Genomic DNA, 15,719 nt, shown 5'->3' on the forward strand with positions numbered 1-15,719 from the left:
CCCTCTGTAGGCACACCTTTTTTTTGTGACGTGATAGGAACACGGGTGCGAATTTATTTTATACTTTTTCATATTTCATGTCCCTAGAACTTTTTTCAGTCACAATATTTTATAGAGAATCAAGTATGAAATTGATGTAGAATATTCCGAGGAATTCGAATATTGTATTCACAATTCCAAAAAAAAAATATTTTTACCCTTATAAAGGGACTTTTTTGTGACCACTTTTTCGAAAAATCGTAATTTTTTTATTTTTGTCCTTCCAAATTGGACTCGTGTACCGATAGAGGGTTAATTTTAAGGGCTCACATTTTTAGGGAATTTTGTTTGGCATTTTTGCCTTAAAAAAAGCACCCTAATTCATAGTGTATAAAACAGAGGAAAAAAGTACCTATCTGCTTTTCTATGTTTTATTGTGGAATTATCAGCTAGTTGAAGTATTATGAAGTTTTCATTCTTATTTAAGGACAAAAAATACTAATAAATCTAACCTTTTTTGTTGGAGATTCTAGCGAAGGTAATCGCTTCCAGCCATTACTCCTTCGCCACGACGGACCACTTTTAAGACCAGCTGTTACAGTTGTCGTCGTTGTTTTAGTTGTCACAGCCACTAAAGAAGCCGCTGGCGTCGCCGTTGACGACGTCAGCGTTGGTAAATTAGTTGGTGTCGTTGCTTCACTCTTTGACGTTTTCACCTCATCATTTTGAATATTCCTTAATATACATTGTGGCTCCTCATAACTACAACTGCTAACTAATTCTGGCAACTCGGCTATACACCTCGTATGTTCATCCGATTCACTCGATGAACAACTGGTGACTTGTGCTTGTCCAGCTTCACTTGGTGTTGGACTTGGACCTCTAGTTCGACAATTCTCCGATGTAGTATCGTCTTCATCGTCAGTTTCCGCATCTAGATAGGAATACAAACTGCGTGTACTCCCCGATGGGATATTGACCAATTTATAAAAGTCCTTAGTGAAATCTACACAAGCGACTTCTTCGTCTTCAGAAAAGACGATCTAAAAATATCATGCAATAAAAATTAATTCGATATCAATTCTCGTCAAGTTAAAAACAATAATTACTCACTGTTTGTTGTAGTAGTTTCGCTATTCCTTCTGATTGTGATGCCATCATAGTGGAATTGAGAAAATCACTCGTATTCCATATCCAATCACGTTCATGCTCTCGTTCATGTTCAATCACTTCATCCTCCAGTGTTATTACACCCAATTCTTCTTGTGACATACTCCAATCTTCCATTTCTGTCGAACAAGGTTCGGCGGGCAGAAGCCATTGCTCTGGTTCCTCGGGCAAGTCTTCCAAATGTCCATTCGATGGTTGCGGTTGGCCACTGCTCATTGTGCAATATCCTTCATCTTTACCCTTTGCTGGACTACCGGATAGGACAGCATTTTGTGCCTCTAATTCATAGACACGACTTTTAAGCACAGAAACCTCTTGACGCAAGCTATCCTCCAGCACAATGGCATCAACGACTTTTCGCATCACATCATCTAGACAATGTTCGTATTGACGGATTCGCAGTGTGAGGGCTTTATTTTCTTGTTGCATATTATGAAGGAGTGTTTCTTGGCGTGCAAATCTTGCCTGTAAACAAATAGAAATTGTAACATTGTAAGTAATGAAAGAAAGTAGTTATGAAATTGTTAAGTGGTAGTGGAAGAGTGAGTTTAGAAGTCTTCTCGAATAAATATAAAACCTCACAAAAGGTAGGTAATTCTTTCATCAAATACATTAAAGATTGGAAGACATATCAGAGAAAATAAATGACAAAATACATAAAGTTACAAAGTTCGAAAAAGTTAAAATTTGAAAAAGTTCTAGTGAGTAATCTAAGAAAAGGAAGTGCATCCACAAGCCTATTGATAGATAAACTTCTTGGCGAATCTACGAGAGAATATTTGAGACAGCCGCAGTTTCAATTAGCTGAGATGACAAATACAATTATTGTATAGCATTGACTCTTGCTGTTTGAGGTCTTAAAATCATGTTACTGTAGGCATTGCCAGGAGACAAGCAAGGTATAATTATCTACAGGAAGCAACAGCTTTGGTCAGCTGTTTTTCGTCCCACCAGAGACCGTAACTATATCCGATTTAATGACACTGATTTTTACACTATTTCCAGATTCCTAGAAATCTGTACACTCTTAAATCCGCTTAAGTGCTCTTGTTCATTGTAATTGGGAGTGAGGGATTGGAAATCCTTCCTTTCTTGACTACTATTCCAGTCAAAGCGTCGGAAAAAAGGGCCTAACCCTGCGCACAGAGGCACTGTCAGTTTTAATTTCATGGATCGATAGGGGTATATTTAAAAGGCTTAAACCCAATTTCTCATAACCCAATTTCTCATAATCATTCTTTTTAGCGGAGTTATTTACAAAAAATGCATTTTTTGACATATTTTACTTCTAAGCTAATATCTTTGCTCCAGTTTGTCGTAGACCAAAAAATAAACATACATTCTCTTCCTTATAATATTTTCTATCGTTTAAATGTAATTTCATTGTATTAAAATGAATAACAACAAAATGGCAGCCAGTTTAAGTCAAATTCTAGTTGTTAAAAAACACATTTTCGTCTTTATTATTTATTGATCAACATTTTTCTAGCCTATTTTGTAGAATGCATTTTATGGAAAAAATCAACTCCTTATTACCGAGCAATTGATTAACGCAGGTAAAACCGGTGCGAAAACACCCAAAAATATGGTTTTTTGATGATAACTTGGTTCGTTACAACATTATCTATCGATTTGGTGCACAATCTTATTGTTTAAACAAATAAAAAATAAATAATATTAAGTCGAAATCGTTTTTTTGTTTATAGCTCAGGGCAATTAGTCAAAATATGGGCATGAAATCGCATTTTTCGCGGGACAAAATTTTTTTCATGGAATGTGTTCGGGTGGTTGTCCTTATCATAAAAGTCAATTTGTTGGGAAAATTGGAGGTTGGGAACAGCCGCCATCTTGGAAAAGAGATTGGTAGCGTTTTTATTGAATAGCTCCATTGTTATTCATTTTAACAGAAAATGACAAAGGTAGGACTTATTAACAATAAAATTATCTAAACAATGATATACAAAACAATTCCGTGAGTTGATTAAATAAAATTTTATAGTTGGTCAAAGTGCGGGTTTGTTTCGCAAGGTTGGGACAAAATGACATTTTTTCATATATCTGACGAACTTTTGATTTGTTTGGATAATTCTTCAAGAATGAATTATATTACTTATAATTACCTATAAAATGAGCCCACAATCGTTATTGTAACCATCGTATTGTAGAAGTAATCTAACTCCGAAACTCTCCATGTACTAGTCAAAAGTGAGAAAAAAGCTAGTTTTTTGCTAGTAGGCCGAGAAAATTTTAGGAGTAGAGGTATAACCAAAATATAAGTACGCAGTTTTGCTGCCATACTCGTGTTAATGTCGATTTCAAAGGTCTGACAACTCTAATTTTGGGCTTTATACGGTTTTTGGGGGGTTAAATAACGTAAGTTTTCCAGTTAACGTGAATGGGCTAAATTTATACTATTTGAAATTATAAATATACAAGCTGATGCTCTATTATTTTTCCTAAATCTGGACACCTTAATCTCGGCTATGGGGTTAATAGAACTCACGATGTAAGGTTTTTTAACTAACCATATCAGGCTTTTCAATTCAAATAAACAAACAAAAATCGAAACAAAAAAGCCTCTAAAACATAATCGTATAAACGGCTTATATCTTGAGTTCTATTGGTCACATCCTCAAGATTGGGGTGTCTAGATTTAGGAAAAACCAAAGAGCATCAGCTTGTATATTTATAATTTCAAATAGGATAAATTAAGCCCATTCACGTTAATTGGAAAACTTACGTTATTTAACCCCCCAAAAACCGTATAAAGCACAAAATTAGAGTTGTCAGACCTTTGAAATCGACATTAACACGCGTATGGCTGCAAAACTGCGTACTTGTATTTTGGTTAAACCTCTACTCCCAAAATTTTCTCGGCCTACTAGCAAAAAACTAGCTTTTTTCTCACTTTTGACTAGTACATGGAGAGTTTCGGAGTTAGATTACTTCTACAATACGATGGTTACAATAACGATTGTGGGCTCATTTTATAGGTAATTATAAGTACTATAATTCATTCTTGAAGAATTATCCAAACAAATCAAAAGTTCGTCAGATATATGAAAAAATGTCATTTTGTCCCAACCTTGCGAAACAAACCCGCACTTTGACCAACTATAAAATTTTATTTAATCAACTCACGGAATTGTTTTGTATATCATTGTTTAGATAATTTTATTGTTAATAAGTCCTACCTTTGTCATTTTCTGTTAAAATGAATAACAATGGAGCTATTCAATAAAAACGCTACCAATCTCTTTTCCAAGATGGCGGCTGTTCCCAACCTCCAATTTTCCCAACAAATTGACTTTTATGATAAGGACAACCACCCGAACACATTCCATGAAAAAAATTTTGTCCCGCGAAAAATGCGATTTAAATTACTAATTTCCCTGGGCTATTAGCAAACTCTTGCCTTATTATTTTACAAACGGCACAAGCATTGGCTAACAACATAAAAAACTATTGTAGTCCTTCAAATTATCTACAATTTAAAAAAATATTAGCTCTCTTTTAGTTATATACCATGCCAATTGAGCCAGAATGCGGACGGGAAAGTCTACGAATTTCAAGGATACTTAAAGTCTTCTTCAAATTTGAAGGGTTTTTTTTTTTAGCTCGATGAGTACAGCGTTACAACAGTGGTCGTCCATTTTATTTGTCTGTAACCGAACCTAAACTCAGAGAAAAAATAGTTAATATAGTGATACATATAAAAATAGTTAAAAAATGGTTATTTGTGTCTATTTTAATAGCCAATCGAAGTACTCATATTCTCTAAATTAACTATTTAAAAGTTATATGTGACTATTTAAATAGTCAATAATTTAAAATAGTTATCCCCGTGTTAACTATTAAAATAGCAATTTTTTTCAGTGTGGCTTTAGAACTATATTCCAATCGAGGATAAAATTTTGATTCCAAAATTTTTTGGAAGGTTTGTCTACTTTTGGCATAACGAAGACGAACTACTTCTTCCACTACTCCCACTGAAATCTGATGGGATTGTTAAAAGTTTCAACAGAGCTCTCAAAGTCGTGCGATCGACACGATTCCCTATAAATTTATAGAAGCGCCCTATATAGTTGAGAAATCGCGTTTCTGACCACAATGGAACTACCGAGTTCAAGTTTAGGTGCCTCACTTCAAACTCATGAAGTAACACCAAATGGAAGCAGAAGACCTTGTGAATCTGTTCAATCTTCATTTAAAAAAGGGATTATCACCGAAAGTGACACAAAGTTGGAATGCCCCTTACGCTTACACCCTTTTAACAAATATCAATGATTTATGGTATATGAAATTTAGAAATGAGTCAGAAGCATCAGTTAGAGATTATAGATTATGAATTCATAACCGCATCATTGCCTTTGCATCACAATTTTTTTGTATGACATCCAAGCACTTACGTTACCTTCCAAAACATCATCTTTTTGATTATTAAACAAGTTTCAAAAACCTTCATAAAGTAATGCTGGCTGTTTTTATCAAAATACTCCATTCAATAAACAGATTACTAACTAATTCTTCGATTAAGAATGAACATAAAAATAACTTAAACAAGTTCTTGTAAAATAATCCGGAATTGATTGCATAATAAAATTCAAAGGTTACCCACGTTACTGCAGCTAGTTATTACAAACATTAGATGTTATGTTTTAAAAAGCTCCCAAATAACTATACTGATACACCCATTGTCAAATAATTCAACAACCATAACACAAAACCTTAAACAATTTTATGTTTCTTTAATTAATAGATCCTGACACAAGGTTATCCAAAGAAATAAAAAAACAAAAACAAAACACATATCATGTCATAATTCTATTTCAACTAGCCAGTCAGCGAGTAATTAGAGTAATAAAAACAACACACCTACTTTGCCGCCTTCAAATCCAATTTGAAAATCTCACCTCACCTCGATGTATAGAGGTACCTCTCTCTCTCGTCTAAAACCAAAGGACCACATAACCAAAATGCTATACAACATTGCCTCATAGTCATTGTACGAACTACCATGTATTGATTTGGAGCAAACCTATTGAATTACCATGGTAACAACGAGACTAGACGAGACCGACCGACACAAAATGAACGTCAAAACCGAAAAATATATAGCCAAAACCAAACAGCCGCCCAATATAATGACCGCATCATGTTGACTGCACCTTCGCCACCCATTGCCTGTTCTCTTCCATTTCCAGATCATAGAGTGAATTCTAATGAAATATGCTATTCATGAGCTACGGAAACCACAGCTAAACCGAGGTCGGCACGGGGCATATATTTAAAAAAAAAAATAAAAAATCTTTTTACGGAATGACCATTGACCGAATACCACCACATAACTGACAAAAGTTATTAATGGGATTTATAGCTGCAGAAGTGGACCAAGCGGGTTTACTAGTAGATACACCATAGCAAACCGACACTTGATTTTTTAGCTTTTCCATAATAATTTCCAGTATCAACCTAGCGCGCAATCATGAACACAGTCTGAGCCTAAGATTAGTTTAACCACCGAAACTAAGTCGGATTTGATATTAATCGCTCACCCATGATCCACAGCGAGGTTTGACATATTTGACAGGCAAGTCAAGTGCTGTCGGTCATTCAGAATGGGTGTTTTTTTTTGAAAAATTGTTTCAAATAAACGTGCACAAAAGGTGTGAGTAATGGGGTGTCACAAAGGTGTGTGATGGTTAATGGAAAATTAAGTTACTAAACCTTAAAGGAACGATAGGTACAAAATTTGGGTGAAAATTGTATCTAGAAAAACGGTGGTTTTACGCCAATTTTAAATGTCAAACCTTCTTTTGAGTAATTGCTATTGGATAGATCCCAAAATATTTCCAATTTTTTTTTTCTATTATAAAAGCATATCTAACCTTTAAAAAATTTAGTCAATATTTATATCCAATTTTAAAACTAACAATTACTTTGTATATAGAAAAATTCCCCATTAAAGTTTTCGTTTTAGATGAGAAAAAAATAAAAACAAAACAAACGTCCTTGGTCTTATTTCTCATTTCTCAGAGTGCAATGAGGTTTTTTTTTCTCCCTATTTAGTATTTTCACATCAATGTCTAACATTATTTCTGACGTACACACAACAGCCTCAGGCTGTTCGAAAATAGAAAATTCTTGTTTGCATAAGATTTAGGTTTCGTTACAATTTTTTTTCTGTTTTTTTTTTGTATCTATATTTATGCAAAAATAACATTTCATGCCGCCTCCTGTCACAGTTGTTGGAGTATTATTATAGTGCGAGTAGAGAAAGATTTGATGTCTATGTGTAGGTCGTATGTTTTTGCAACTTTTAGTCAGTTATATTGAAGCATCAAGCTAAAGAAATATAAAATTGTTACAAAGATAATTTTTCAATCGGCAGATGCAATTTTCATTAAAAAAATATTCGAACACAACGGCACATCGACAATATTAATATTATTAGACCAGTGCCAATCCGGTTTTCAGAGGGCAAGAGTTGAAAAAATTATTAGAAAAATGGTATATGAAAGGGGAAAAATAAATTGCCCTCAAACAAATTGGGGGAAAGGGGGTGGGTGGGCGAAAAAGTGGGGTGGGTGTCAAAAATCGTGGTTTTTTACGATTTCTGTCAAAAGTAGACCTCTTAGCGATAAAATTTAAATGCAGAAGCTGTAGATAATAAAAGTTTCTACAACTTTTACTCAAACTATTTTTTGTATTGACTCAAAAATATTGAAAAAATGCTAAAATACGATTTTTTTATTTTTTATTTTTATCTTTTACAAAAATGGTTGGAAAGTTAATTTTTGGATTTTTGACGAATTTAATTTGAAAAAATAGCCTATTTTATAAACCTATTAAAACCTATTTTTTAAGATTATGTGGACACACAAATAGTGTTTTGGACGTTCAAAATTCCATATCTCAAAAACTTTGCACGTTAAAACTATTCTAATGCTAGATTCAAATTAAGAAGGTCAAAGGCCATTAGAAAAATATAATTTGGTTTCTATGGAAAATTATTTCTCGCATTTAGGGAAAAATCGATCTTAAAAATAGTGTTTTTTTTTTTTTTTTTTTTAACTTTTCTCAATATTTTCTAAAACAAAAGTATAGTTTTTCCACATAATCTTAAAAAATAGGTTTTAATCTAAATAATTGCATTCCAAACTTTTCACAAATCAAATATTTTTCGGTAACTTTTTTGATTGAAAAATAGGCTATTTTTTCAAATTAAATTCGTCAAAAATCCAAAAATTAACTTTTTGCTCAAAAAATTTTAAAATAGATAGAAAACACAAAAAAGTAATTTTTAACCATGTTTTGTTAAAATCCAACCATTTTTGTAAAAGATAAAAATAAAAAATAAAAAAATCGTATTTTAGCATTTTTTCAATATTTTTGAGTCAATACAAAAAAATATTTTGAGTAAAAGTTGTAGACACTTTTATTATCTACAGCTTCTGCATTTAAATTTTATCGCTAGGAGGTCTACTTTTGACAGAAATCGTAAAAAACCATGATTTTTGACACCCACCCCACTTTTTATTTTCCACTTAACTCTAAGGGTTCGGTTGTTTAAAGTATTTGAAATATCAAAAAATACACTATTTGCTGAACTGCAACTCTGAAAGTAGGTTTTATCCTAGAGAAAAGTGAATTGACTGAATTAATGTAGCAGTTTTTGGAGATTGTACAGAGGAAAAATATTGGATTTATTTATTTATTTTTAGAACCGAATCCTTCGGTACCTTTGTACCTATTTTAGAAATCATATTTTTTCCAAAATCGCCTTTAAAGATTTAAAAGCCAAAAGTCATTTTTTGTACAAGTTATTTGTTTACGAATTCTTTTTTTTTTTTTTCGAAAGTCGTTTTCAATGGTATCTGACATAGATTCCGTTTTTTTTTATAATTCTCAATCTCTCTAAAACGACTATTTAAATACCACATGCCTTATTTGTGGGAAAAAGTGAGAGGCTTTAAACAAGTTATATAAGATTGAAAAATGATGGAAAGAATTGTACCAAAATAGTTGATTAAAATAAAATCTAAAATAAAATTTTAAAGAAATACATTTTTGGATTTTTGAAAAATTTCTGATATATTTTTTTCGAAAAATAAAATTTTCGAAAACGAGTCATTGGATTTTTTTTTTAAATTGGGGTGAAAGTGCTGATATATATTTAATATAATATGGCGTTCCAACTTTATTTTATTAAGAAAAAAAAAAAAAAATCGCACCTATAGGAATGAAACCTTAAGTCTACTCATCGAATTTTTAGCTTTTGTAGGGTTTAAGAAGTTGCCACTGAAGGTTTCCACTCAGTGCATGGCCACCTCGTCCTCGCTTGGAATTGCTTATTAGTCTCTCACTACGTGGCTGTACCTTTTCATGTTTCGGTTTGTCCGTAGTACATCCCATTTAAAAATCAGAACTTCAAAACTATAAGGTTCATCGATTTCAAACAACTTCCTATTTTCTTAACGCTTCGAACTGCGTTCACCATATTAACGGTATTTTGTTATTTTGCCCATTTTTGGTCTTGTGTTTAAGGACATCGAATGGAGTGAGTTGTTCTAAATAATTAACTAAAGTGATCTACAAAAAAGTTCCAGGTTAGTATATCGGAACTTCGGAATCAAGCTCTTAAGGGACAAACATCAATTGGGTATCAGGCAGTGAAACTGTATAAACTGAAAGCCTTTTTAGTAAACCTTAATAGATAATTTGTTGCAAAATTTCCCATTGAAGAACTTTTTTACGAATCTATAAGTTAGCCTCAAAATACTTATAAATTGCAACTATAAACCAAAAAAAATAAAATAAATAAAGATATTTATTTCAAAAAATTGAAAAAAAAACTGCATGCAACAATGCATAAATGATCAAAGACGAGTTTTTTTGTTTCTTTTGGTTTGTGTATCTCTCTTGTCAGCTGGGAGCGATGGTTTATTTACACAGTTTTTATCCAAACATCATGTATGAGAATGTAGAATGCCTGTCTATGTCTATTCACGCAAACGAAAACAAGCTAGCAAGTCAATAGAAAATTTTCAAAGTGTATCGAGGTAAAAGAGTAAGGAAGAAGAAGAAGAAGGTTGAAGCACGACAACAACCCAAAACGAAACGAAGTTTGATGCCGATGACTTTGATGACAAGAGACATCTCCCTAAGCTATAAGCATTTCACTCCAAGACCCCAGAGGCGTTATGTTTCATTGAGCAATTATTAAACTTTCGATAATTTTCTTTCATTCACATTCAAAAGTCCTCATCCGTTTCAGAGTGGAACGAAAACATAAATATGTACATTGTACACACATAAATGTAGCACCTGCTTTACCTTGCTGCACCTTTTCTTAACGGTTACGCATATTGAGTGCACAAGACTGAAGGCATACATCTATATAGTACTCATATCTATTTTTAAAGATTTTCTAAATAAAGCCTCTCTAAGACGACATGACATGACACATGAATTAACATTTTAGAAGACCCGAGCAAATATTTGATGAAATCTATGTTGGAGACAGGGATGGTTATTGTATACTTTTGTAGTTGTCGGCTTGTCAACATATTTACAATATTCTGTTGAAATAATAATCAAATATCTCGAGGCATGGAACGATGGTGGATGGAGAAATGATTTTCATTTAGGTTAAGGAAAGAGGGCAATGCCATGTTGTCCTCTCAATCTTCATTTCAAGTTGTTAATGACATGAATATACTTTACCTGCTGAGCTTCTGGAGATTTTGAAATTTTTAAAGATTTAAAAGAAAGTTTTTTTAAGAAATTATTTGAATTTGTTTAATAGACCGAGAGCCCAGAGCAGATTTTGGGAGTTTTTGGATAACCGAAAATGGGTCATATGTATGTGTAGGTAATAGCGTCCTGATGAAGAATTCGAAAGTCTGGCAGGTTTATTTCACGGCATTCTATGGTTTATGGGGAGTTGAAAAATGCATTTTTTCCGATTTTTGTGTCGAGTATATAACCACTTTAATTCATATAGAGCCGATAGGGGGCGATACCTTGATTGCAAAAAGTTCGGTCCCAGACGTTTTATTCGCGGCATTACCATTGCCAGACGTCCTTGAAGATTCGCGAAATAGCGATTTTCATACAAAAGTCGGAAAATTATTTTTTGCAAGATGTATAACCGTCTGGTGGTACCTTTTAAAAAATCACCACTACCCCCTGATAGAAAATAAATTAGTGCCAGACGTTTTAACCACGGCACTACCCCCGCCAGACGTCCTTGAAGAGTCGCGAAATGGCGATTTTCTAACAAAAGTCAGAATATTATTTTTTGCAAGATATATAACCGTCTGGTGGTACCTTTTAAAAAATCACCACTACCCCCTGATAGCAAATAAATTAGTGCCAGACGTTTTAACCACGGCACTACCCCCGCCAGACGTCCTTGAAGATTCGCGAAATGGCGATTTTCTACCAAAAGTCAGAATATTATTTTTTGCAAGATATATAACCGTCTGGTGGTACCTTTTAAAAAATCACCACTACCCCTTGATAGAAAATAAATTAGTGCCAGACGTTTTAACCACGGCATTACCCCCGCCAGACGTTCTTGAAGATTCGCGAAATGGCGATTTTCTAACAAAAGTCAGAATATTATTTTTTGCAAGATATATAACCGTCTGGTGGTACCTTTTAAAAAATCACCACTACCCCCTGATAGCAAATAAATTAGTGCCAGACGTTTTAACCACGGCACTACCCCCGCCAGACGTCCTTGAAGATTCGCGAAATGGCGATTTTCTACCAAAAGTCAGAATATTATTTTTTGCAAGATATATAACCGTCTGGTGGTACCTTTTAAGAAATCACCACTACCCCCTGATAGAAAATAAATTAGTGCCAGACGTTTTAAATACGGCATTACCCCCGCCAGACGTCCTTGAAGAGTCCCGAAACAGCGATTTTCATACAAAAGTCGCTATTTCGGAACTCTTTAAGTACGTCTGGCGGGGGTAATGCCGTGGTTAAAACGTCTGGCACTAATTTATTTTCTATTAAGGGGTAGTGGTGATTTTTTAAAAGGTACCACCAGACGGTTATACATCTTGCAAAAAATAATATTCCGACTTTTGTATGAAAACCGCTATTTCGCGACTCTTCAAGGACGTCTGGCAAGGGTAATGCCGCGAATAAAACGTCTGGGACCGAACTTTTTGCAATCAAGGTATCGCCCCCTATCGGCTCTATATGAATTAAAGTGGTTATATACTCGACACAAAAATCGGAAAAAATACATTTTTCAACTCCCCATAAACCATAGAATGCCGTGAAATAAACCTGCCAGACTTTCGAATTCTTCATCAGGACGCTATTACCTACATATACATATGACCCATTTTCGGTTATCCAAAAACTCCCAAAATCTGCTCTGGGCTCTTAGACTATAAGGAAAACACAATTTTAAGTGTGTTGTTTTTAAGTTTGTTGAATACTTTATTTTGTTTTGGTAGAGAACTCAAATATTCTTCTTCCGGTATTAAAATAAATACGAACTCTTCAAAATGTCTCCTAAAGAATTAAGCATTTCTTGAAAAAGCTGATGGAGCTAAAATTCACCATTTGGAATTTCGAGGGTAAAAACTGCTTTGGCATAACAACTTTATAACGGTTTTATTTAATAGTAGGTTTTAAAAAATAAAATCCAATACAATTTACTTTTTGATTTAAAAGAGAACATTTAAAATAGATTTTGTTTCTTGAAATGCGTATTCAACATTGAGATCAAAAACACAAACTACAATTTTTTTTAACTGTCATCTGTAATTTGAAATTTTAAAGAATTTCACGTCAACAACATTTTTAAATTGAACAGAGTTAACCTATAGTTTATGTGCGACTATTAACTCTATTGAAAAGTAACAATCCAATGGAACTTTAATCACCACCCAATTAGGTCGGGACATTCCATTCAAATTGAAATAGATGAAAAGCAATTTTAAGTTAGCACTCTTGCCACTAATCTACCAACAGTCACCAGACAGTAGTTTTTCCATTTGAATTTTCACACAAAAGCTAAACTTTGGCTAGACTATATGAGTCTTTTCAACACAAAAAAAAAACCTAATAAAATGTCAATTACGTTGTGAAGCATATATTCAAATGATACAAACAGAAGTAAGACAAAATGAAAAAAAAAACCTAAAAGCACGCAAATGAGCCACTGGTGGACCATATCATTATCCTTTCCCCAAGCGAAATAATAATAAATAGATAATAGCAGCACTAGACTCCAGAGCCAGCTCAAAATATACATTGCTTAACTCGTTGGCACCTTTTGTGTCAGCTGTCCACAGCAGCTACAGCAGCAGTACCATTAACAGTTTATATCCTTTGCTTTCATTGAATTTATATATACGACGAGTCAGTCGTATGCGCCATATGATTATGTATTTATTTTTACATTTCAACAATTTATGCTGTTCTATCGCATAAATCTAATTTTTATTGCACATTTGCCATTTGCATAACCAAACCATATATAATATGTATCAACACAAAAGAAAAAACAAAATGAAAAGCTAAAATAGAGGGTATAAGAGTACAACCTGTGCGTTGCAACTTAGCCACTGATTTCAACAACAACCGTTTTTCAGTTTAGTTGTTTTCTTAATATTGTTGTTTTTATTATTTTGATGACGTTGGCTGAATTGGATTACAGTCTGTATGAAAAGAATAGCGCTTTTAATTTTATTTTTATTTTTATGTCTGTAATAGTTTTTAACTATAAAAAATTCAAACTAACATAATATATGAGGAAAACTGTAGGATATATTAAAGTACACTCGGGTGTATGAGTAACTTTTTTTTTACAAATGTCAATATGAGAAATGTTTTTAGAGTCTGGTTAAGAAATTTATAGTGCCACATTAAAAGAAAATATATTCTAATCCTTACATCGAAGGTCGAAGGCAATGACAGCCATCATAATGGCCTTTGGCTTAACTGATTCATATACACATTATTTAAATAAAATAAGTTTTTATTGCAAATAAAAATATTATGCATATACAAAATTTTATGGGAAATAAACACATATTTTGACTTTTCGGCCTTTCATATTATTTAAGTTTATGCAATGCAAACAGTCAAAATTGTAAGAAAGTCGACGAATATGAGAAACAAAATATTTAATTCACACATTGTGCATGGATTATTTTACTGAAGAAAACTTTTTATTTGCAATAAATTTAAAGTAGTTTAAATCAAAAAAAAACATAATTTCGATCAATGACCTTTTAATCAATTTTATTTAATTCAGTTTTTAGAGTTTAATATATTAGAAATTAGAAAATTATATTATTTTAGTTCAAAATGCAAAAATACAAAATAATATGACTTAGCTTTGACTCAACTTCACTTTACGGCTTTTCGAATAAGAGATGAGATTGTATAGTGAAATATGGTTTATTTGGACATCGGACTAACGGACGCATAGGAACTTCACTTGTTGGCTTTACTTTGTTCCTACATATATTTTATATATTGCAATTAATTGGTATTTTTCAGAGACCAGAAATAAACAGTCAACCTTTATTTTCAATCGGTTTCTCTCTGAGAGTTACCACATTACTTTAAATAGTTTCGGTTAAGGTTTGAGATTTATTTTAAAAAATCAAAAATAAAGGTTATCGGTTGAGATTTATTTTTTATTTTTTTAAATATCTCTCAATGGTTGAGATTTTTACAAAAAAATAAATGGAAAAGGTCAAACTTTACCCGTTTTCGCTGAAAATAAATCAAAAATGGTCAATTCAAAGGAAAATGTCGAATATGTCAAGAATGTCTTTATATTGCAAAAATACATATGAAAAGGATGTTTTTTCTAGGTTTATGTATTAAATAATGTATGAACTAAATAGACTCTCAAAGTTCTTTAGACCAGAGATTATATCTCTTTTCGTTTTAAGTAAAATCTAAAGACGAAAATGTGTTTTCCACTGTGATTTGAGTCGCTGGAACGACAAGCACAACCAATGCAATTTCGAATATTTTAGGAGACCAATGTTCTAATATCTAAGTCAAAGCGTTCAGCTTCCAGAAGCTTTTTCGCCCGCCCAACTTCAAACGGCTATATCTTGGAATTTTGAAAAAAAAAAAAATGAAAAAAAAATTTGTTGATGCCAAAATGTAGCGGGGACTCTAACCTATATTTGGGTACAACTCCCATCCCTGTAGGTACACGCTTTTTCAAACCGGGAGAACTTTAATGGCAAAAAAAAGTTAAGCCCGATTCTGAAAAAATAGGCATGATGTATGGGTTTAACATGGAAGATGATTTTTTTTAAATCTGACAATGTGCAAAGCGTAGGTCCAGCACACAAGCTATCATTTAGCATCACTCCCAAAAATTGCTCTCCAACGGTTTAGCTTCCAGGAGCGTTCAAAGATTCGGGGATTTTTCGAAAAAAAATTTTACCCCAAAAAATCCAAAAACCCGATTATACCACTATCGGGTAGCTGAGAATATAAGCTTTCATATGGCACCACTCCCATTTCTCTAGGATGATACATTTGTAGATGAGATTTATTTTTTGCTC

At 33.0% G+C, this 15,719-nt stretch overlaps 1 protein-coding gene across 4 annotated transcripts in view; it reads right to left on the bottom strand.

Annotated features, from left to right (window-relative positions):
- Positions 1-15,719, bottom strand: part of LOC129921028 (uncharacterized) — a 239,081-nt gene that overhangs the window by 4,659 nt on the left and 218,703 nt on the right. For all 4 annotated transcript variants that reach the window (XM_056002649.1, XM_056002646.1, XM_056002648.1 and 1 more), the window contains 2 exons: positions 1,093-1,614; positions 492-1,022 (listed from right to left, as the gene is read on the bottom strand). In XM_056002649.1, the coding sequence (XP_055858624.1) occupies positions 492-1,022; positions 1,093-1,614 (1,053 nt within the window). The remainder of the gene's footprint in view (positions 1-491; positions 1,023-1,092; positions 1,615-15,719) is intronic.

This window comes from Episyrphus balteatus, chromosome 1, assembly GCF_945859705.1.
Source record: "Episyrphus balteatus chromosome 1, idEpiBalt1.1, whole genome shotgun sequence".
NCBI classification, from domain to species: Eukaryota; Metazoa; Arthropoda; class Insecta; order Diptera; family Syrphidae; genus Episyrphus; species Episyrphus balteatus.